General features: G+C 39.7%; 1 protein-coding gene and 1 long non-coding RNA gene across 4 annotated transcripts in view; one reads left to right on the top strand and one right to left on the bottom strand.

The window, feature by feature from the left end:
• Positions 1–1542: 1542 nt before the first annotated feature.
• On the bottom strand, positions 1543–8017 carry LOC149919797 (uncharacterized). The gene is made up of 3 exons (XR_016471087.1): positions 7935–8017; positions 4515–4617; positions 1543–3118 (listed from the first exon to the last, which is right to left on the bottom strand). It is a non-coding gene; the product is annotated as an uncharacterized LOC149919797 (long non-coding RNA).
• CFAP91 (cilia and flagella associated protein 91) overlaps positions 6624–24450 on the top strand; it is a 31776-nt gene continuing 13949 nt past the window's right edge. The window contains exons 1-11 of one of the 3 annotated variants that reach the window (XM_031613070.2): positions 6624–6719; positions 6981–7051; positions 9184–9341; positions 12623–12706; positions 14645–14701; positions 15591–15772; positions 16718–16895; positions 17212–17369; positions 17627–17809; positions 17922–18064; positions 23794–23910. In XM_031613070.2, the coding sequence (XP_031468930.2) occupies positions 9208–9341; positions 12623–12706; positions 14645–14701; positions 15591–15772; positions 16718–16895; positions 17212–17369; positions 17627–17809; positions 17922–18064; positions 23794–23910 (1236 nt within the window). In that variant the 5' untranslated portion in view covers positions 6624–6719; positions 6981–7051; positions 9184–9207. Of the gene's footprint in view, positions 6720–6980; positions 7052–7994; positions 8081–9183; positions 9342–12622; positions 12707–14644; positions 14702–15590; positions 15773–16717; positions 16896–17211; positions 17370–17626; positions 17810–17921; positions 18065–23793; positions 23911–24450 lie in introns of those variants that run through there. The other 2 variants (XM_031613071.2, XM_090150240.1) reach the window with 2 other exon arrangements.

The raw sequence follows: 24450 nt of genomic DNA, 5'->3' as shown, positions 1-24450 counted from the left end.
AGGAACGAATGGCTTTTCTAGTGAAAACTGCTTCTTTGTACAAAAAAATACAATGGACATTAGTACTTCTTTTTCCATAAACTTTACTTATATTTTTGCTACAAATCTCTCCCCAATTTGTGCTAAGATTATCATCACTTTAATGTTATGCCTCCTCATCTTTTCACTACCTTGAAAGCATATCCAGATATATTAGCAAAGATTAAGAATTTGCCATGGAACACTCTAAAAGTCAGATCGGTAAATTCAGTATGCAATCACCGTGGCAACATCACAAAAGAAGGAAGCTGGAATTTTGTACTCTCTACAGAGTTAACCACAGCATCTGCTGATGTAGATATTCCCAAATAGGAAAACTCTTTCATTCTCTTTTCTCATGACTTGGAAGAGTAAGACTTAAACTTCTGCATAACCACTATGTAAGTTGCCAGAATTGTCTGAATGTGAGCCCAAGCAATCAGACAACTTAGCCACCACTAATACAGCACCCCACATGTGCATGTATGATCTCTATCCTACAGAAAGCAAATGCTGTCTAAGGTCCGTGCTTATGCAATACAGGAAATCTCATTCAGAACACAAATTTACTTGCTCATGTATTGAAATAATAATGAGTCACTTAAAATATTCCATAATATCATCTTCTCACTTTGATCAGTTTGCTCAAGTCAGGCAGTATTACTGGATAACTCCAATGAATGGTGTTCAGATGTTGATCCACTGAGAACCAGTGAGTGATACAGTATGTCCATTTCTTGCTCACTGTATACATTACAGTCATCCCTGCTGCTATTAAGAATTTTATCCTGCCTGGTGCGGTGCCATTTTGTTGTCAGTGTCAGTAGCAAATCTTGCTTGCTTTAATCTGTTCAAATCTCTCTTTATCATGCTTTATGAAATGGGAGCTCTGCTGTAGCAAACAGTTTAACAGTCACAACAAAGTGCAGAAGATAAATGAAAGCCTGGAAGGAATACTTAGCATTTCCAAATACATTACTTATTTTGGCTGCATTGTTCTGCGCACTCATGTCCCAGCATGTCGCTACTCTTAAATATTGTATCAATATATATGCTATATAGCACTGCAAGTTGCTGGTCAAGAGCAGGAAACATTACTTATCTTCTATATCCATTTAGGACTCCTCCTTTGCTTGGCAAAGTTACAAAATAATGTAGAAAATGTAGCCATTTCTTCCACATCAGTGGTCAGATTAGTTTGCAGTTTTAAATACCTAATTCTCCTGCACTTGTTTTCTCCTAATTTTCTTGTTGGTCCATTGTTGGTACATTCTGACATCTTAGGAAACCTCATTCCCACCAAAATCAGTTTGATTTGACTATTGAGTGCTTACTGATCAAAATTTAAGATACATTAAGGTTCCATATACAGGTAAAGATTTCTCAAAAGATCCTATTTCTTTTGACATCTTCCTAAATTCTACTAAATACCATTAGTAGTTTTTTTTTATTATTATTATTATTTTAAAGTGATGTAGGAACAGATCACCTTCATTATAATACCTTTCCTGTTGCATTGGTCTATCCATTTGCTACTGAGAGGAAACTAGAATGTGATATATAGAAGAGTTATGCTGTGTTTAGAAATACAAGATGAAATGCAGTTTCACAGCATTTCTGTCCAGCTATTTAATTTCTATGAGGAGAGTGGCTAACGTAAAATCAAGAGGTCTTGGGACTTCCTTCACATCAGGTCTTTGTGCAAACACATTCACTCACTTCTTAGAAAGGTTTCCCACTGAAAGACAGACTTGACTAGGCACTGACAAACATTAGGAGAAAGAGCAAGGAGAGCAGAAATGCTGCAGAAGTTAACAAGATACTCCATTGCGTAGTTTCTGACACATCACACAAATATATACTATCTCCCCATCAGCTGAATCCTTCAAACTGCTCTGAATTACTGTTGGCTATAGTAAAAACCATCCATCAAGCAGCAAGTAAAATCTAGCTACCAAACTCATGAGCTTCTGGATACAGAGATCTCTTTGGATCAACAAGACAACCTTCTCTCTGCAGACCTTGATACTGTCAGGAAGTTGCCATTCCTCTTAATCCTAAAGGAGAGCAGAGACGGGTGGCATGATCAGCTGGCCCAACTGGGATGGTCAGTGCCAGTGAGAGCACCCTCTCAGCATCTTTGCAGGCTGAACAGGAATCAGCAGGCAAATATTATGGAGATGGGCACCTCGGTACCACTCCTCCTCAGGTTTGGCTGAGTATTTATTTACTAGCAGCAAATGTAGCAGTTATTTTAAAAAATAGACAAACAGATTATAAGTCTGAAGCCGGACCCTCATGGAAAGCAGATTTGGGATGGATACATCTCCAATCACAACTCAGCTATATGCACATCTTCCAGGTTTCCTGAAACAAGTAGTTGGATTTGCTTTGAAGATACAAGCTCTTTCCAACTCCTTCTAAGCCACAGATACAGGGAATATTCTGTCTTTTAAGTCAGTATAATATTCACCTTCCATCAAACCACTGTTCCTCTGGTTCTGGAAAGGATTCTTCTCTTACTTCTTGCACCCCGTCTAGAACACTGATTCAACCATTGCTTGGGAAGGCCAGGGAGAGAACAAACCTAAGGTTTTTTGTTGAAATCAGATGTCTTAGCACACTGGAACTTGAATACTGCAAGCTAACATGTTGGGTCAAGATCCTCTTGCTACTTAGGTTAGACAATACCATTCTAGCAAATGGTGGAAAACACCAGGCTAGCAAAGCAACCAAATGTCTGCCTTAATCATTCCCTAACACTAAGAATTTCCTCCAGAGTTCATCTAAGTGAAGTGAAGTTTGAGCATGCATGTCTAACTGTATGAGTGAGTGGGCTTTTGTCAGAAATTGCACTTCTCTGCCCACTGCCTGAAAAAAACTGTCCTTAATTTCCCCTTCCCTTTCTTGCTTTTTTTTTCTTCACCCTCCAACCCCCCCCCCAATCAAAGCCATTATAGAAATCTACCAGCGGGCTTTGGAGTGAATCCTTTAACTGTGATCACAAAGCACTGCTGCTTCATTTTCTTTGAGCTTTGACTTTTGAAGCTATCCTCATTTGTAGATTGCTTTTAGTTCAGAAAACATGCCAGCAGTTGTGCTAAGAAAAGAAGAGAAAGAGAGAACAGAAGGTCTTCCATAAAGAGTTTCATCTCTGTGCTTTTCTTTCCATTTCAGTGGTTTTATCTCAAGATGCCTGCTTTAGCCAAGCTTTTAGAAAAAAAAAAACAGCAAAAGAAACCAAAGTTTCCAACTTGATGAAGCTAAATTTAGCATAATCAGTACTCTAAGGCCATTTTTACAAAAGATGTCATAAGTGAGGTATTCCACAGCACATATAATGCATTACCACGGGCAAGAGCCAGCACTGAGACAAAGCCTCGATCCACAAAGCAACATATTTCACAGGAACCAACATCTCACCAATATTATACACAGTTAGAGAACCACGTGGAGATCGGTCTGAGAATGGATAGTGGGGCTTATCTGGGGTGAGCCCAAGGGCCAAATTCATGTAATTAGCATTTCGCGTTTAATAGAAACTCTGACTGGAGCCCCCAAGCTAGGGCCTGTGATGGCCCCTGCACGGAGAAAGGCTGACATCCTGTGGCAAGCCTGGGAAATGGCAGCTCCATCTGACGGTGACTCATTTGAAATGTATGGCTTTCATTTGGGTATTTCAACAATGCTTTTAGTGCTATAACTTCGTTGACTATGACATGCATATATACTTTTTTAACAACCAGGAAAAAAAAAACAAACAAACCACAACCAGCCATGAAGCATCACAGCACCACAGTGCGGTTGTTTGACTATTGCTAAAAACAGAGCAGAAGAGGAATGGCTATGTAACCAAGCCTCGAGCCAGATGGATGACATCTTGCCAGGGGTTTCACAGATGCTCATGGATTGCAGAACAGCCACATTCAAAAATCCGGTTCCCTCCTAAACTTTCTGGGCAGAAAGAAAACTGAGGAGATATTACAACCTTCCTCACTTTTTCATCTCCTCAACCCAGACTCCCATTTTCTTGTCCAGACCACGTACTTTATTACTGCCTGCTCACCCTGTCTCTCCCTCCTCCTCTATACATTGATTCTCTACACGTTTCTTTGCTCAGCCAGCCAAACCTCTCCTCCTATATCATATTTTTGTGTCCAATTCATCTTCTCCTTGCCCAGCTACTTCTGCTCTCAGCTGATGCCTCCTCATCACAGCTTTCCACTTCTCCGTCTGGTTTTACAATTCAAGCACATCAGGAAACTATCACAGCATAACAAGTCCATCAACAGAGCGGCAGTAATTCATCTTTGCAGCAAATTACACTGTCCCTGCCTCAAGGTTAATAGGAAGTAAAATGCAGTTAGCTCAGCCTCTTTCATGGCTGGTTAACTAGTGCACTTCACCACGCATTTACAACATGCTAAACATTGGGCCAGCATTAGTCTGCTCCACCAGTCACTGCACAGTAACTCACAGAGATGTGGACAGCTTACCCATACATCTGAGCACTTGCTGTCCCCACACAGCCAAATGGTTGTAAGAAATCATCGCATGGACAGGACCCCAGCTCAGCTACACCATCCCGTCCTGAAAAAGCTATTACAAAATAAATAAATAAGTAAATAAATCATGCTTCAACCTGCAGTGCTAAAGAGAAAACCAACAGTCAAGTTCTCTGAAAACTAAGCTAAGGAACAGAGGAATGTTTCTGATTGCTTACAGATTTGTTACCTTTAGCTCACTTTCAGTCAAGCAACAGCACGCATCCTGAGACATACCAGATAAGATTCAAGTCCATTTTCTGAAGTGCTGGCCAGAGAGAAGATCGTTACAGTTTACTATCTGGGACTAAACACTTTTCTCAGAGTCCTTCATGCTTGGGAATTTTTTTTTTCTTTAAAAATAGCTGATCCCACTCTATGAGTGGGAAGACAGCAAGTCTTCAGGCAGTTATGCAGTGATCGGAAAACGTGTGTTTTATTTTTTTATTTATTTTTGCTGTTTAGTATCCAGCAACACCATTCTCCTGAGCTGCTTACCCACACAGGCTTCCAGCTGCCAGCACCCACAGGTCAGAGGCAGTGAGGCCAGGCTGTGAGGCGAGGCAGCACATGCAAAATTAAGAAGATGGCAGCATCTTGCATTGAGACCTATGTGAAGTGGCTACATTTAATGGTAGTACTACCCCTTTCTCATCTTCCACAGCTCCAGGAGGACTCATCTTTTAGGCTACATCCTGAGATTTTGTAATTACAACTCGTGTAATTGTTCCACTACTCCTTCTCTACTAAGTTCCCATCCAGTCTTTCCCTCATCAGAAAAAATAAACAGTAAGTCCAGGCACTTGCATCCTATCCTCTCTGAAAACTTTAAAGAGGAAAAACTTGAGAGGGTGGAACTGACAAAGAGCCAACACACAGTTGACACATCTCATCATCTCAAGGCAGATGTTCAGCATGGAAAATTTCATCATGGAAATTATGAAGTTCTTATGCAATGAGCTGCAAGAGAAAGGAAAACAGATCTTGATCATGGGAAATGTTAGGAAAGCCTACTAAGTGGTGTTTGCTGCCCTGTTAATAATTACAAGGTATCACTATGTAAAGCTCCTTAATAAGTGAGGGCCATTACAGCCAGCTGATTGGATTATTAATCAGTCCATTGTAAAAAGCTGCGACAGCATTCTTTATTTCAGAGTTTTCCATTCATCAGTTTGATCTGCTACTTGAAGAAATATGCTGTTGCTTCAAACAAGCCTCAGGCCTTGAAGAAGCATAAGCCAGCATTTCAAACTCAAATTCAGTGTTTAAATGTAAATTGCTAGAGTCAAAGAACTTGGAGCCACAGTCCTCATGTCTCTCTCCTATGATGAAGTACCAACAGAATAAAATTTTGTGTCAGACATGCCAAGCTGTGAGTAATTCTCTCGGTATACACGAAATAATGAATGCAAGGGACCTACTTCAAGGCAGTAGGCAAAGGAGGTGGTTCCTTGACAGTTCTGCTGCTTTTTGTGCCCTGTTCTCTACGAGCAGCCTCAGCAGTGCTGCTGCCAAACCCCTTAGACTGACAAAAGGAGAGCCTTCCCATTCAGCAGCACCAGCATTCCCAGGTTTGTTCCTCAGAGAGGATGACAGCCTCCTCCTTTTCAAAGCAGCATTACAACTCACTAACAGAGTAATGTTGGTTTGTAATCCCTCACGTAGGTCTTTTTGGATGCCACACAAACGCAACAGTGCCAGTAGCTTGCTCAAGGAGGATTTATATATCTGTTTTATAGCAAGGGATGTCCTGTAGACATGAGCAGAGCCAGAAACATCTGGGTTTAAATCCAGCATAAGTGCTAAAACAGTTTTTCTTAAGCACTAAGCAAGGATCCAGGAGAACTGGGGAGCACCGTCTACAACAAGGGCCGGTGCTGTGGAGGACTTGAGGTGGCGGTGCTGATGTAGGAGCTGATGTAGGAGCATGTGAAGGACTTGCGAGGACAACAGCTGCGCTGCAGAAAGACTTCCCCCCCACCCTCCATCTTGGGCAGGACAAAGCCCGCCGCCTCGGCTCTCTCTCAGCGCGGTGACGTCACACGGGGGGGCGTGGCCTCCGTTGCCCCGGTAACGGCAGGCGGCCGGCGCCATCAGCCGCGCAGCGTCTCCGCATCCCGCGGGCGGCTTCCGGTCGGACTCTCCGCTGCCTCCACGGTACTCCCCGCCGCACACGGCCCCCGGGGCGGGGGGGCTGGGGTGGCCAGGCCCAGCATCCCCGCGGGAAGAGGCCGCGGCCTTCGGGTGTCTGTCTCCGCCCGTGGCGGGGGTCTGAGAGCGGGACAGCTATGCAGCCGCTGGAGCTGACTGCCAGTCCGTTTTTAACCTCTTTGGGCAGGCTTTTAAAGAGGGAAAGGATCCTGAGCGGTGTCCCATGCTGGTTCCTTCTGTGTGTAGCTAGATCCATTTATCTTTCAGACCCTCTGTACGCGCTACCAAGTGAGAAGGACCATTCGAAGGCAAATACCCACATCCAGCTTGTCAGGGAGGTCAGTAGGTGTTTGCCAAAGAGAGCACGCCTGTACACCTGGTTTTCCACATGTATGCACATAAATGGATAGAACCTTATTTACTCAGCTGCTCCCTTAAAGCAACAACCTACACAGCAAAGCAAGAAAAATTAGGAATTTTACCTGATATAAAAGACAACGCGGGGAGCACCTTATTGCTGGCTGAGATGACTGTAGCAGCAGCTTAGAAATGCCCAGTTTCATATCCTGGGTAGTTTCCAAAATTGCATATATGTATTTTTAATAACGTACCATCAAATGCTGATGAACAATAGCTTGCATATGGAATTAAGATCTAATAAAACAACAGGGCAATCGTTTGAATACAGCTGTTAAAATGTGTTATTTCACAGTGCCCTCTCCCTTACCTTGGGATGTACTTGCATTGCAGCTCGAGGTAACATACTCAAACAGCTTGAAATCTACTAGGTATCAACAGTTAAGCAGCCTGTAACAGGTTGCAAACCCATCCTGATTCTTCCAGGTTTGCATAGCTCAGCTTCCCAGCAGTTAGCCCATGCTTAGCACTCCCACTGTCTTCCTGCTATCAGTATTCAACCTAGCTAGTTTAAAACCAGCTAGGGCACATCCTTAGGGAACTGCAGTCACATCTTCGGACAGCAGTGATCGATGTCCAGACAGGCTGCATATAGGCAGAATGCCAAGAAAAAGTAGACTTGCTACAGCAAGACTGCAGCAGCACAATGAATTGGATTTTAAACAAAGAGCCCTCCTGAAACTCTGTGCTTGACTGAGCGTACAAGGCAGATATTTGAAATTCTGAAAGTCCATTCCTATCCAGCAAGGAGAAATTCCCCCAAAAGAAACATTTTTTTGAAAAATGTTTCTGGATGTCTCTTACCTAGTTATGTCAAGCTCTTGAGTATGTAAATATATCTACTTGACAGAGATGTGTGCTTGTCCACCACTCTGTGCAGAGACACGTGAAACTGTCATCATAAAGATCCTTGCAACAGCGTGGCTGTGCCAGCAGTTCAGGAGCAACAAGTAAGCAGATGCACTGTCACAAAGGTTGTGGATGTCACAGATGTAATGTTGCAGACGGGTATGGTGACATACTCTGATTTCTATAGAATGTTTTTTAAGTGTATGAATCACCAAGTGCGTAACATGCAATACAAAACAAGACAACTTTGAATTGCTGGTCTATAGCATCACAAAATGGGGTGGGCAGAAGCTGAGCTAATGCTGGTTTATAAGCACTCTCGAACTCTGGGAACTTGAATTCCTTTCCAAGAGAAATAAAACAAAAATGCAGCCTCATGCCCAGAAAGCAGTTACTCATAGAAGGTTGCCTAGGTCTTCATAATCTGACACACTCTGATGAGTTAGTGTGCTTGAAATGCCACTGTTATCCTATATGTGTGCGAGTTACTATCCACTGAAACGAAAGGGGTAATGTGCAGTTCAAAACAGATTTCAGGCTCTACAGAAGCCAATGTATCTACATCACTTGTAATTCAGTCACAATTACAAAGATTTATTGGTAACCATAAATCTTCAGATTTAAGGCATATCTACCGAGGGAAATCAGTGCTCCAGAAGAAAGAGTGTGGATTTTTAATGTGATCTTTTTTGTGTGCTAACTCCCATCAAGATATTTTTAGCACATGCTAAAATTATTGTATTATAAGATAACGTGATTTTACTCTCTAAGTAAAATAACTGTTTCTTCATTTCTAGAGCACACCTAGTGGGAGGGAGTTACATGGGGTAATCTGCTAGAAGTTCACATTGCTGCATTTTCACAGTTTCTTCACACTAACTTGTTTATGTAACAAAACTGTGAGACCCTTGGATTTATAGTATAAGTTTAGATATTGGAAAACAGCCAGAAGACATATCTGTGCATCTGCTGCTAGTCTGGTATGCTCCACATCTTGAGAAGTACTATCTAACCGGCTGCAGTCATTAGCATGTGTATGCCTTCTTCTTTCCTCCTCCCGAATGCCCTGTAAATAACACCAGTCTTTTCTATGGACTGCTTGTGTATACATATACTCACCAGCACCAGCTGAAATTCTGATCACTTTAATGTTCTTTGAAATCACTAAAGCACCGCTTCTTCTTTGTGTCCACACAAACATTAGGTGAAAGCACCAGTTTTCACAAGTATGCTTAGTAGCTTGATCCATTTCCCGGGCTACGGTCTGTTCTTGGAGGGCAAAGATGCAGTGCCTCCATTTATTGACCGAAGATGGAGAGAGAGGGCTCAGCAGCGCCTGAAGGCTCTTCAGCAGCTTGCAGTGTAAGTGTTTCATGCTTGGGTAATTTCATACAAACATACAAACAAAAACAACAAAACCCCTGACGCCCTGAAGTGTTGTTGACTGCAATTTGCTCCTACTTATATTGCCCTTGAAATTAAGAGATTGCAGCTGTTGTGGAGTGTTGTTGCCCATCTGTTTCTTACAGGATGGACGTTACACATTCCTTCATCCCTGCACTATCTGCTCTGCAGTAGCTGCTGGCAAAATGAAGAGTTAATTCAATCTCTTATAGATCAGACAAGTTGCAAAGTCTTCACTGGCTCACGTTATGCCAGTGGTAGCTGTTTCCTTTTAGTCTCAGGAACTTGCAGCTGGTTGGATTGCTTTTGCTGTTCATTCAAGCATGTATGGTGCTTGAACCAGGACACACATTTATAGTTCAGAGGTTTTTTTGTATGACTTTTCTCCTGGCATTGCAATTTGCACTTCTAATTCAGCAAATATTTAAGCAATCATTTGAGTTTTGCCACAGTGGGCATCTTTAAGAGTCTTCTTATAGCAACACTCAAGAATGCAGGCATTAGCCTGGCTACTTGTTTTCAGTTTTTTTTTGCTGCCTTAACAAACTAACTTTAGACCATGGGCTCTTCTTACGATATATTCTCTAGTTTTGTTAACTGAGTTTTATCACTTGCCAGAGAGTAATCAAGGATGTTTAAGAGTAATATGAAGAATTTCACACCTATTTCTGTTCAGTTTTGAAAGCATACTCTTCTCATTTCTGCAACAAAGTAATACACTGGGAGGTGTTTTATTTGTTTCTTTGTTTGTTTGTTCTTATTTTCAGCAATTCAAACTGTCCCCAGCACATGAAAACCTCAGTGGCTTCTTCTATTTTGCTTGCTATTCTGTAACAGGAACCTTTTTGAAACCTTAAGTGTTTTAAAATTATATTTACATTTCAGCAACATATATTTGCAAAATATCTTGCAATTAGTAAAAAAAAAAAAAAAAAAGAAATACATCCCTTCTATTTCAGCCTGCACTGGTTGACAGTGCTGCTGATAGTGAAGATGATAGAATTATTTTCCAGCTGTCTTCTCAGTAGTTGTATCGCTTCTGCAAGGTTATCAGGAATGAATGCTCGTTTATTCGAGCCAAGTCAGCAAATGTAAGTCAAGGACTTGGAAGAGGCAGGATCTGAGGAATAAAAGAGGCTGTTTCACTGGGTTCCCATTGTGCCTATAAGAAATCATAACAGGATGAATAGCTTATGCTAATAAAGTTAGATCTTAAGAATAAGTGCCCACCTGTGCTGAATGAAACATAAATCCATCTAACAGCAACACTCATACACAGAGTCAGCTAGTGGAACTAGCCATCAGCTCAGTTAACTCATTAGAATTTCAAACACGACTTTACAGTAATAGGTTGATTAGTGCTGAGTAAGTATCTACTATTATCACACAGCATCTTGAACCCTTCTCCTCTCCTTTGTTACATGATGTGACTGAAAATGCTGGGAAGAGATGACCTTGTCAGTAAACTGTATGTCATGGGAGATGTAGGAAGCAATGCTCTGCAGACTTTGCTGTAGTTTGTAGCCATATGGTTGGCTCCTTGAGTTCCACAGCACAGCTCACAGGGCTTACGAGGTCTTTGAAGACAGCTGATGTCACTATGCAGTCTCTGTTTTTATCCCAGCTATCAAGCAATATTATGCATTATTTACCTTATTTCTGTCAATGAGGCTCTGTATTTAAAATTAAGTGGCAGCAACCAACTCGAGTACCCAGAATCCCATACATTTAAGGGCATAATTGTTGTAAGTTATCAAAAAAGATATTAGGAAAACATAACCTTCAGAACTGGCCTTACAACAAATTTAATGATTTACCTTCATAGCATGATGCACTACTTAAAAACAGTAACAACAGGAAAAACACCACAGTTTTGTTTTTAACCGACTACTCAGTTTTGTTTTTTTTCAAGGTTGCAGGTTGAAAAGAGTAAGACTGGAGCATGAAGTAGTTGTGAAATCTAATGGGTGATATAGCCTTCAAAGGACTCAGTCTCAAACATTCCCTCACTGATTGCCTCAATAGACCACCTGGTTTTAAAATAAAGGCCTTGTGGCTTTAAAAGAAAGAAAACCTAGATGTTACAGTGATAAATGTAAATGGTCTGACTACTGTAAATTCAAGAAGAGAAAATGAAGAAACACTATTGATATACTTATTTCAGCATAATTTTTGAAACATTCACATGATCAGCATAATTTTTCTCCTGTATTAGAGAACTGTAATTGGAATCATTGAATCATAGAATCACTCAGATCGGAAAAGACCTTAAAGATCATCATGTCCAACCACAACCTAACCATACTACTCTACGTCTAACAACCCTGCTAAATCATGTCCCTGAGCAGAATGCAGTGAAATACTAGCATAGTATCTTTGCCATGAAAGGTTGTCTCCTTCCCAAGAGCATAAAATAAATAACTCAGTTTCAGCATTTACAATCCTAAAAGTTCTCCATCTGATACCTTCTGGGGATATGCTCTCTGAAGGGAGGGCAATCTAATGCTAGTTCTACAAGCCTGTTTGATTTAGTGGGGTTGTGTCTTTTCTGTTCAACACAAAAAAGTCCCTCCATATGTACTTGCAATCATATAACAGTGTTAACAAGAATTTACTTCAGAGAGTTTGGGCTTCTTCTGGAAAAAAAAACAACCTGAGCACATGCATATCCCAGGACCTCTCATTTGTTAATCCAAAGGTTATTCCTCCCTTCTTTTCTCATTGCTGATTCTAAGCTTTTTCACACTTATTTAAAATCCCTAGCTACTTTTGGAAGGCAGCAAATTGTAGTCTTCCACTTTGTTCACTATATCATATACCTTCACATATTTTCTGTTATGGAAAGTTTTTCACTTTAAGAAAATGAGCTCGGCCCCCCAACTCCCAATAGAAGTATTTTTTTAGGTTAAGCATTTAGGCCTTGTCATGACAGGTACATAAAGAACTTTTATTAAATCTGGCCGGTGACTTTTTTTTTTTTTTTTTTTTGGCCACGGAAATAACACAATAAAGTGTGAAATTGTCTTGCTATATATGTAAGTGTGAAAAAAGCAAAATATAATTGCTTGCATATGTATGAGGATTTTGTGGAATTTGTAATATGCATGTTTGCATTGTGCAAACAGAGAAGTAGAGAGAAAAAATGAATGATGATGCATAAGAAAAAGAAGTCAGAACTTCTCTGAATGTATTTCATGAGTAAAGAATCTGTACTACTTTACCTGTATTTTGGCTTTTAGAGGTCAAACTTCTCTTCAGATACCCCAAATGGTGTATGAAGATCCTGAAGTTAATGGAAGGAATCGCTACAAATATTTTGCAAGGTAAGCAATGAACTGAGTTGAAACAGAGTTCTGAAGCTTGATTTTGTGAAGTTTGTATAATATTTAAATGTCCAAGTCTTTTCTCCTTTTTATTTCTCTCCCCCCCTTTTTTTTTTTTTTTGGTCTTTTCTGTCTCTTTACATTCACACTGTCCCAGAATTTTCATGTAATGAGTTACTGTATGAAGCATTCTGTACTTAATAATTATTTGTAGAAAGCTTCAGGCAAAGTAAACCACTGTGGCTCTCCAAACTCCTGGAAAGATGCCTTCTAGAGAAGGCACAGAAGGCATTTTTGAACTCCCAGTTTTTTTTCCAGGAGCAGAATGGGATTAAAGGGAATCTTTAATTAACTTTTCATCCATGTTCTCTACTGCGGTACTGCTCTGTTCCTGCCAGAATTACACTGCAGTCAGCACTAGAATCATGATCTAAACCAACAGCTAGCATACAAACATTCTCAACTTAGTCACGTGTACTTTGTGTTAAATCCATTTGTAGAGATAGCTATTGGCCAACACATCCACTTTAAATCCCATAAAAATTTACACTCTTTAAAGCTATTATAATAGAGTCCATTCCTTCTGATAAGACCTTGATGTTAGGTTAGCTTAGCTGTAACATTGACATAGAATCATAGAGTGGTTTGGTTTGGAAGATCATCTAGTTCCAAGCCTCCTGCTATAAGCAGGGACACCTCCCTCTAGACCAGGTTGCTCAAAGCCCTGTCCAGTCTGGTCTTGACTCTCTTTGAAGGAGGAAAAACAGTACAATAGTAGTCACCTGCAAAAAGTCTTATGCACAGCTTTTGTTGATTGAAAGCTTTTAGTTCATCTGGTTACTTTAGAAAAAGAAAGTGAAGGACTATGTGTTAAAGAATCAGAACGAAGTATTCCTAATTCATCAGCTGTTCTTTATAATATTCCATTAAATCTTGACTATGAATACAAAGCATTTCTCATTTATAAAAATTATGTTTAAAACATTATATAAAACATTATATAAGGGGGAACGACTGTTTACATGGGTTGATTGTGGTAGGACCAGGGGGAATGGTTTTAAACTGAGACAGGGGAGGCTTAGGTTAGATATCAGGAGGAAGTTTTTCACACAGAGGGTGGTGTCACACTGGAACAGCTTGCCCAAGGAGGCTGTGGATGCCCCATCCCTGGAGGCATTCAAGGCCAGGCTGGATGTGGCTCTGGGCAGCCTGGTCTGGTGGTTGGCACATAGCAGGGAGTTTGAAACTAGATGATCTTTGAGGTCCTTTTTAACCCAGGCCATTCTGTGGTTATCACACAATACCAATTCTACACCTTTTCCAAGTTGCAGACATGCAAAGTTTTCTAGTTATAACGTCTTTTAAATCTCTCAGAGGCTTGCAATTGTATGGAGCAACAATATGCAAACTATAAGAATGCCTAAGAAAGAATTCTTAGTATGAATACTTTGTGTCCAGTCCTAGTGTACATCACTGTATAACAAATATAATAGGTCTACTTCTGCTTTTCTAATGGACCACTTAGAAGTAGTCCACTGGTGTCCAGGATCTCTATGCTGTTGAAAATCACTGATTTAATTTGCTTTGCTATGGTGACTCCCATTTCCTAGCACACCACAGATCACTGTAACTCTTCTGAAATCACAACTGGATCAGTATCAAAAGCTGTAAGGAAAATCAAGATTTTGAATCAGAAAATACTTTTTTTTTTTTTTTTTCATGCTCTGTCAGAAGAATAGCACTCATTCCTTCTATTGAAGTATTACTTAGCTGTGAAAGTATTCTTGAATATTCAGGCACAACATGCAGGTTCAGATTCTGAGTTGTGGAAAATCAGTGTAACTCCACCGAAATTAATGAACTGCAGTTTTTCTAAGCTATAATGGTCTTTTATGTCTCATGGCTATTAACTTGCCTCTTTGTTCTCTTTTTTTTCAGACCTCTTGTCCCTCCTAACAAACTGCTTCCACTAGATGCTACTTACGTGATTGCAAAGTAAGTATTGGCTTCTGGAACAAAACTGCTGTAATAAACCACAGCTCACCTGAAAATGGTTGGTTAACTACTTAGTTAGCGATTAATGGTTTTTGTAATGAATGACAGGAAAAACTTGTTAAGTGATAGAGTTTGTTCACTGTGGAGGATTCCTGGGTGAGCAGGTGACTGCTTGGTTTGGTGCTTGCTTGCAGTAGGTAAGCAGTGCTTTCTGGTAGAAGAGGTATGTTAAGATTATGAGGCCTGAAACAGAATGCCAACCATCTCTGAATCTTGGAAGAAATACATCTACAGCGGATTCTCCAGTACAGTATTAAATACTATTGAAAATTCTCCTGACATAATTTTACAATTTCTGTGATAGCTGCAATACCGTTCACTTGTATAGAGTATCCACTGAGTAGAGTAATGTGGGAGTCTGATGTGATTTGAAACGCAGATCAAATTTTGAAGAATGAGAATGGAGTCAATGGAAGCTGCAACTGCTTGCACCAGAACTGAGTTTTGTTCTGGAAATGTTAGAAAGGCAAACATGCAAGTTAAACTGAAGCAGCGCTCCTTCATTTTATACTCAGCCATCAGTTACATTTTGTGCCTATTAAAAACAGTGCTTTAGAATGATTACATAGGGAAGATTTGCATGTAACAATTCAAGAGAGATGAAACTGGAAGATTTCTGGTTTGCTTATATAAGGAGAGAGCTTTCAAAAGATATAATGTTACCTCTGTCTGCTTTTACTAAAGATAATGGATTTTATGTGAATGAAAGCAAAATTCAGATGAAACAATGCACATTTGAATGTGGTACCTTTGACATAGTGTTGCATCTCTGTTTTGTTTTGTTCTTTTAAATGTGACAAATGTTCTTCCATCTTTCATTGCTTTTTAGGACAGAGCCTACTGTCTATTTATCTACAAGAGACAGTGAGATCTTTGGTCCCAAAACACGAACTTTTGGCACACAGACCGATTACAGGGATGGTGAAGCCCAGACAGATCCGTATTCCCCTGAATATGTAGTTCCCAGTGGCTCAGTCCCCGAGCTTCTGACACTTGCTACTCTCACTTGGGGTGAGTTGCAGAATCAAGATAAATTGTAATAGTTATATCCCCCATTTAGCAGCAGTTTCTCCTTTATTCAGTGTCAGGTTTCAAGTCTACTTGTACCTTTGGTATGGTAGCCCTTTGCTGTCTTCCCTTAGGGCACAATAAAGTGATAATGGCCTGAAGTTGAACCTAGAGAAGTTCAGGCTGCACATCAGGAAACATTTCTTTCCAAAAGAGTGGTAATGCATTGGAATGGGCTGCCCAGGGAGGTGGTTGAGTCACTGTCTCTGGAAGTTTTCAAGAAAAGTGTAGATGTAGCAATGAGGGACATGGTTTAATAGACATTATGATGATGGGTTGATAGTTGGACTAGATGATCTTAATGGTCTTTTCCAACCTTAAAGATTCTATGATTCTGTGGTTATTTTATCTATTTTTAAAATAGGTCTGGTATTCACATTTTTAATAGCGCTCTTCTGAGGCATTTAATAAAGAGCTTTGAGATTACTCAGTATAAAAAGGTCACGTTTTACAAGTATGAACTAGTAGAAGTTTTGCACTTACCCTCTGTTCTTCAGTTGTCCTGAGCTAGACATCAGTATGAAAATAAGAATGCTTCTACAGAAGAGTACAGCCTGTGGTCCTCATCTCCCAATGTTTCATCTACAGTAGTGATGGGTACTGGGGGGATGACACAGGATGCGCTCATTCTCAGAAAATGTCCTCCTTTCCAGCCTGCAGTAGAGGAATGAAGAGATAGCATTCATGTCAACTAAGCTGTAGCAACTGCAGGTCCAACCATTTCTCACATTGTAATATTCTACTGGCTTTGGATGTATTTACTTCCGCCTATTGGTCTTTCTGAATCTCTTTAATATAGAGATTTGTGCCCATGAAGCCCTCTAATACTTTAGTGCTCTGGTGGATTGACAGTTCTTCTAAAGAGCTACTGTTTCTTGTCCTTCTAAGGTCGGGGGCTACCAGCAGGACTAGCTGAAGTGGAGATGATTGAACGTGCCCGGGAAAAACGTGCATGGGAAGCAACTCTTCCAGCCATGGACAGTGCCTCGAACATTGCAAAGAGGAGGAAAATGATGGATGAAATGGAGAGGAAGGAATGGGCTTTTAGAGAGCAGGAAATAGAAAAGTGAGAGACCAGTTATACACTTTCTTTTAATTATGACCTGAAGAGAAAAGAAACAAGAAGGATTAGTGGATTGGCTGGAGGGTACAAACCTTTGATTTCTGCAGAAGTCCCCCAATCATCAGAAGGGATATTTTTGTTAAATTTAATATGAGATTGCTATTACAGCAGTCTTTTCACCAGCAGGTTTCCACTTTTAAAAGTGAAAGATTAAAAATGAGATACGCAATATGAACTGTGTGTAAAGCCATCAGCTGGTACACTGCACAGAACACTGCAGAGTACTCTAAATCATACCTGCTCTTTTTTTTCCTTAAAGGTTGCAAGAGATTCGACTGGAAGTCTTTAAGAAGATGCTGCAGAGGCGAGAGGAGAAACAGAATGAGCTGGATGCCAAGCGCTTGGATGACTACTGGCAAAACCATCAGAAGGCTTATGAAGAGAAAACAAAAAAGATTCAGCATGATTTTGCACTGAGTATGTTTGAAAACCAGGGAAAGTGCAGTATGAGATTTAGTTTTCAAACAAGCCCTTTCTATTTTCACGAAGTTGCAGTCTTTGTTCAAGATGGAACAGGTAGCAACCACAATATAAATATGCATGGCCAGCATGTGTTCTGAGCAAACTGGCGGTGTTTTGTACTACCCAGCAAGAGCCTTTGTGAATTTCTGAAGCTGAGGCTTTTAAAAACTGTCTGTATGAAGAAATTTCTTAAATTTGTGTATCCTTTTCAGTGCTCAGGAAATTGATGGCTAAGAGGAAGAATGTGATGGGGAAGCTGGAGAGACGAGATATCATCAAGGAGTATACTGACTTTGCATCACAAACATATGCTCCTTTGTCTAGGATTGGTTATTTCCCAGACAACCATTCTGAACGCTACGTTGTAAAAAACTTCTACCTTAATACCTTTGCAGGTAAGGCATTTTGGAAGACTTAGTTGCTACGAGATATTTATTAAAAATGCTAACAAACTTCACATTTTTCTCCCTATCACTCTGTGAATTAGTTGCTCTTTGTTTCACTTAGGACTGTGCAAACTGGAAGCATTACTCCCAGATTCTGTCACCCAGGTTGAAATTAAAGCTCCAAAGCCTAAAAACAACGTCACTAAGACTGGATATATTAAAAGATCAGCAAGGCTGGAAGTGGAGCTGGCACTGGTTCACCAGGTATGAAGATGCATTCAGGAGTATGTCAGTTCCTCTCAGGTTTGAACTGCTCAGAAATGCTTTTAGGAAGACAAATGTGTAAGCAATCTCCCAGTTCACTGTGCTAAATTCATATTTTGTCTAAGACAACTTCAGGGACAGAGTGTATGAGACATTCTGTCTGTTGTAGACATGACCAGCGCTGCTCTGGAACTCAGTCTGTTAGTACTTTTTTCTCATGAGCATCTGTGGTTCTGCTTCGGCCTTCTAGAAAACAAGCATAGCTGCTTCTGTTTTCCTACAGATTTGGCATTTTGACTGGGATGTGCTATGTCACTTAGAAAGTGTGTCCTGCAATCATAGTGCTTTGTATATCTTAATTTATCACAACTGTTCATGCAAATGAGATGTATATGTAATTAACCACTGAGAAAAGAAACACCTTACTTGCATCTACAGTCACAATAGTAGTAAATTAAGTACTCCTTTAAGTATGGTCTTTATGAAGGTTACCTTTTTTTAAAATCAGGCTTATTCTTAACGGCTGTTGCACCTCTAAAAAATACTAAACTTGGCAAATGTTACTTATTTTTACTTTACAAATTTTTCTTTAGTGAAAAATACTTCAAATTTGAAAATTATACGTATAGCATTCTTGGTTTAGTGTAATTAATTAATAGTCAATTGAATAATATTTAAATTGAAATATGGTTCTGAGAAAACAATCACATTACTTCAAGTTTAAATTCCACTGGACCTTGTAAAAGATTAAGCATTGTATCTGCTTATCTGATTATTACTCAGATAGAAAATCTTGAAGAAAGTCTGGAGTGCTACAGGAAATGTCAGGAACTAAGGGCATTGGTTGACTACAGATTTAGAGAAGAGATCATGACACTCTTGAAGAGGTTTGAGCTTGATTGCTTTCCACATAAGATAGTATCATATATACTCATGATCATGACACGTGTGGTAGCTCTCATGAGCAGCAGAATGTTAGCCTGAGCTTTCAGGACTGAAATCTAATTACAGCAATTGTATTCTGTTTTCAAAATACTTCTGATGGTTTGAAAGACCACAGTGGAATGTCTGAACTGTAGCCACTGGTGAGAAATATGCCATAATACAGGCTGCTAACGTAATAATTTCTCTTCAAAGACGAAACGATAGCCAAAAGGAATGGAATGCAGAACAAAACAGACAATACTGCATCTTTTCTTCTGTGGTACATCACTTGGGCTATATTGATTTATACCAGCTGAGAGGCTAGCACAACAACTCATTTCCCCTCCATAAAAAGGCAAAATATATGTTCTTTTAAAGTCACAAAACATTTTCTTTGCAGGCAGAGATAATAAATCTACTGCACAAAATTTAGCTACTAATTTTAGAAATACAGAACTAGACACAAAGCTAATCAGTCCAAACTAGCAGAAAGTAGTGAGACACTGCCAGAGACTCAGCCACCATTAAACAGATTTCCTGCTCAGAGCAACAAGAGAAGAAACAATTTTATCATAGCAGCCAATTTTCAGAATTGCAAGTATTTTTGCCTTGGTTATCTCTCGAGCTCTGTGGTGATATTGCTGATTAGTTCTCCCATCAGAGCGTTGGATTTCTAATTTTAGCAGCTGTAGCATGTTCTCTGGCTTAGCAGAGGTCCCTATGACAGGTCCAGCTCATAAACTACTGGTACTGTTGAGATGTGGGCAGTGAAGGGGGCAGAGTGCCTGATTAACAGAATTTAGCACTTGAGAGGACAGCAGTCAGACCACTTGGTTTAAGCAATCTCAAGCCTGCCAACAACCTCCTCTGGCACAAAGAACATGAAAGAGGTTTAAAGCAGACAGTTGGGGACCATCTCAAAAGGACTGTGTTGCTTCGTATGATTTCTACAGCCAAGCAGCTCGACCAGTTTTCTCTTCAAAATCCTCTTTTTAGTGCCGTCCAGCACTCAATCTGGAAATTTTCTCCCTTAATTCTGGAAATGAAGCAGTACTCTAGTAAATTCAGAGTGTGTAATCATCTAGCTTTGGAATGAGCTTCCTTCTGTTTTTTTGGTTTGGGTTGTTTTTTTTTTTTGTTTTTTTTTTTGGTTTTGCTGGCTAATCTCTGGAAGGAGGCAGCAAAAGAGGAGGAATGTTAGACTTTGTCATTAGAAGTAATGGTTTTTAATAAAGAAAATCTGCAAGGTGTGCTTCTCTGGCAAAAAAAAAAAAAAAAAAAGTGGAAAGTTGGACTAATTCTCCTCATTGTATTCCTCTTGGATTGCCATACTAAGCATCTTCCTAAAGTTAAAGGCTATAAAAAGGGACAAGAGATTATCCAGGGAACTACAGAAAGGGTGTATGTCCAGAAGAACAGCTTCCTCTGGAATTGAAACTAATCAAAAAGGAATGATTTTAGAGGAGTATCCTGAAACCTTTCGCAAGACTGTTATTTGCCTTCCATGTTCTTTGAATAATTCTCTAAAACAAGAGATGGATGAAACAGGGTTTACAGTAACAGCTATGTTCTGTACCTTAAACTAAATCTGTAAAAAGACAAGGAAAGCCAGTTCATAGCCAGCACAAATAGTAATGCTTAAGGGAATGTAAGTGAACCATTATACAACCTTAAGTGATAATCAAAGGCATTAATTTAGTTCAGAAAAGAGATAATGCACTGATGTAGCTGATTATCACAGAAAATAAATGCAACTAGGGAATTGGATACGCCAAGGAACACAGGAGCTACTAGAATAAATCCCAGTGCAGAGCAGTGCATGACTGCAGGCTGACCATGGTGCTCTGATGACTCAGAAGAGATGAAGTGTCAAAGTGCTGGATCCAGATGACGTCAGAACAGAGGATCTCTCACCTCAGCTTCAAGTGTGACTCTCATCATGGCTATTTTCCTTCAACCCATTGCTGGAAGGAGGTGGAGAAATAGGATGGCCAAGAATATCTCTGGAGAAAATCTGTGCCGGCTTCAAAGAGTAGGAAAACCTGTTAAAGCAGTTATTTCATCTCTCCATCACGTTGTTAGTTGGCTGATTCTTAGGCAGACTCTAAGAGCTATCACGTCAGACTTGAACAGCCAAGATGTAGCAGGCATGCTGCATTGCAAATTAAGTATTCAGTCTGGCCTTGGTGATCTCACCTTTCTCATTCACAGGCAAAAAGGAAGGAAAAGACACAATTACATACTCCGTTGTATATGAAAATCAGACATGGTGTCCTGTGAACAAAGATGATTAAAGAGAAGGTAGACAATGAAGAAATCTAACAGATGGTTTCCTTGAATGGAGAGTTGTTTCTCAAGTCTCTATCCTGTAAAGAGTTCTGCTTCCATCAGAAGCCAGCCAAAAGAGCAAGGTGTTTGGCCAAAAGCAGAGGTGCCATTTCCTGTTCACTGCATTCATTAGGAAAATGAAAAGGAGGTGAAAGATTTAGTTGATCCTTCCCTGTCCAATCCAATCAGACTTTACCATGACTCTGAACCTACTACTTGAAAGAACTAACATAGTCTACCTCAGAAATATTAGCATGTGAGAGGTAGGCAGTACCTTTTGAAATACTTTGCTTAGAACTTTAGCACATTTTCCTAAGTCTTAAGAAAATATTTGTACAGCAATGCTTCCATTCTGTTCTCTCTGTTTGGAATGGAAAAATGGTCACTTGTTAAGGTAAGCAGAACAGGTTAATACCAAAAACACACCTTCTTCTTTTTGTACACTGAAGTCTTAAAATGGATTAAAACCTCAGATTTGAGAAAGCAAACAGTAACCATTTTTGACTTAGTAAGGATAACAAAGCAGCACTAGCTTGTGCTGACATGAAAGCTTACAGCCACTTCTGGGAACTGCAGTACTTCTCAAAACTACATTTATAAGAATTCCTGCTTGTCAGAAGTGTTTGTAGATTTTCTGGCTTTAGAAGTCATAATTCTGGTTGTGTTTTGTTATTCTGGTTAACAAGAAGTATTTTTAAAGAAAGAAGTGTTATCAGAAAAATTCTTATGAACGCAACATTGTATTAACAAACATAGGAGCCACTGTTTTGAAAATCATCACAATTGTAAGGGATTTTTTTTCTTTCACGTTTTTCCCTGTCATGCAAAACACCTCATAAATCATAGCAAGCACTACTGTATTCTTCATGCCAGAAAGCTCTAAGGTCAAAAAATACAAGAAAGGATTCAGAAGATGTAACATTTTTGATCTATAACCATTTCGTGTGGCTTATATACAGTTTATAGGCTTCGACTTTTGCATTATTAACATGGTCCATTTCAGAAGTTTCACTATTAAGGCATTTTACCCCCTCCACCTAGAAGACCCTCTACTTTTCTTCACCCGTTAATTATCCTGGCCTGAATGTTTAGCTCCAATATTCAAGAAGAGTTTTGTACAATGACTACTGGTGTTTCAAAACTTGCAAGTGCCATCTCTTTTCTGTTACTGGAGAGAGAAATGCAGTGTGGGATTTCTTTTCTTTGTTTCCTTGGATTTTATTTTTATTTTTTTATATTTGACTGTATCTTTGCAACGTTCCTTCTCTAAAAATAAACAAATAAATACAAACAGAAGAATAAAATAAAAGGTCTCTTTGCTGAAATATGTCTGTTCTTATAGTCATAAAGACCAAAGATCCAACCCGTGCAGTAGTAAGATTATATTTCAGAAAGAAGTTTAAATGTATGTAGACAGGTATTGCAGTGCCATTAAAAGAGATTATTTGAATACTTTGCATTAAGCAGCTTGCAAGGGGCATCTGGCAGGACTTTGTCTGTATAAATGGTTTGGAAATACCTTGAAGTGGCTGAGATCTTGGTGGCAATTTCAGCTTCCAGCCTGCTTAGGCCTACAAGTTCTGGCATCTGACACCAAGCAGCTGCAAGCAGACTAAAGTGCACTTTTCGTGGTGAATTTTCCTGGTAGAAAGAAGTTCTCAGGCAAGTTTATCTTCCTTTCTGCCTTTAACCTACTTATGCAGTTGCTGTGAGTGCTGCTGGGCAGAGGAGAGTTTCACAGCATATTTTGCAAAGAGGTCCTGGATCATTCAGTACAGCCCTGTGCAGAAACAGGATATCATACAGAGATACTTTCCCAAGGAGGGAGCACAGAACAGTGACTCTTGGAGTGAATCCCTTTACTAGTGGCTACATGACACTTTCAACCTGCAGTAACAGTCATTATACCTATAGTTAAAGGCAAAAAGCTTATAACCATTTTCTTCAATACCTAAACTGTAATTAAATTGTGCTATTCTTACCCGTGCTTTGAAAGAACTTTACTTCTATCGTAGGAATGTTATTAATATCTTTGTCATTGCATAAGGCAAGAAAGTAACACGTACAACTGCTTCTGCTTGCAGATGGGTCAGTGTTACATTTTCAAATGGAAAAAAATTACTTTCAAGAATGTTTTATTTTAGAGATTGGGTTCACACCAATTTCTGGAGACTCACTCTATACAGTTGCTGACTTGTAAATATCATTAAATACCTCTCACTTCCTTACAGATTGTTTTGAAATTCCCATTGGTATCTTCTGACCAACGAATAGCATAATCTACCAGCTATATTCCTATATACTATAAAACTATATAGTTTTTCAATTGCTGTGTTGTGCAGAGTGGAAGCCATAAGCCTGCAAAATGCAGAACTTCTTTCAGTCAGTGTGATCAGGAGTAGCCAGCATCTGCAGTAGAGGCCTTACTATCTTGCTCTAACTGGCTCAGTTCTGAGTAAACTCTATGACTGTTTCAGGCACTGTTGGAGAAGAAGAATAAAGTCAAGGAGCCAAAGAAGCCTCTTCACTTCCTTGAAAAAATAGAAAAGCCTGTCCCTCGTCCCCCTACTCCAGTTTTGGAAAAACCATCAATTGTAAGTGGAATGATTTTAGCACTATTCATTTATTTTCTTTTGATCCTCCATTATTCCCTACCTGGTTGTTGAAGGAATGCCCAGAGAAAGAAAGAAGTGAGTTATCTTTTTTATTGTTGTGTATTTGTCTTAGAAATACAAGTGTATTTCTTAAGCCTCTCTTATTTATTTAATCTACAAAGATTCTAGTAACTGAAGAACTGGAAGTCTTTTACCTTATCTGCTGGCTAAATCCTTTAATTAGCTTCCATTTATAAAGAAATAAATTAGTAGACGTGTTGTTCCCTTGCTCATTGGGAACAAAAAAGCAGTCATGGTCCTCTGCAAACATGAATTTATTCAGCGTCTTCCATCCTTCTGATCTGACATCACTATCATAATCCAGGGGAGCTATTAAGTTTAGTCCCATTGAAGTCCGTAAGACTTTGGGTACTTAGCAGTGAGCTGTACATCATTAATTTGCTAAAGTGAAGCTCTTGTCATTGCATAGGACTCAGTCTTTGATGCACATGCTCAGTTTAGGTGACGGTTCACCTGCAT

The sequence above is a fragment of the Phasianus colchicus genome, chromosome 1, assembly GCF_987193195.1.
Source record: "Phasianus colchicus chromosome 1, bPhaCol1.hap1.1, whole genome shotgun sequence".
In the NCBI taxonomy this organism is placed as follows: domain Eukaryota; kingdom Metazoa; phylum Chordata; class Aves; order Galliformes; family Phasianidae; genus Phasianus; species Phasianus colchicus.
This window is presented reverse-complemented; position numbering and strand designations above follow the sequence as displayed.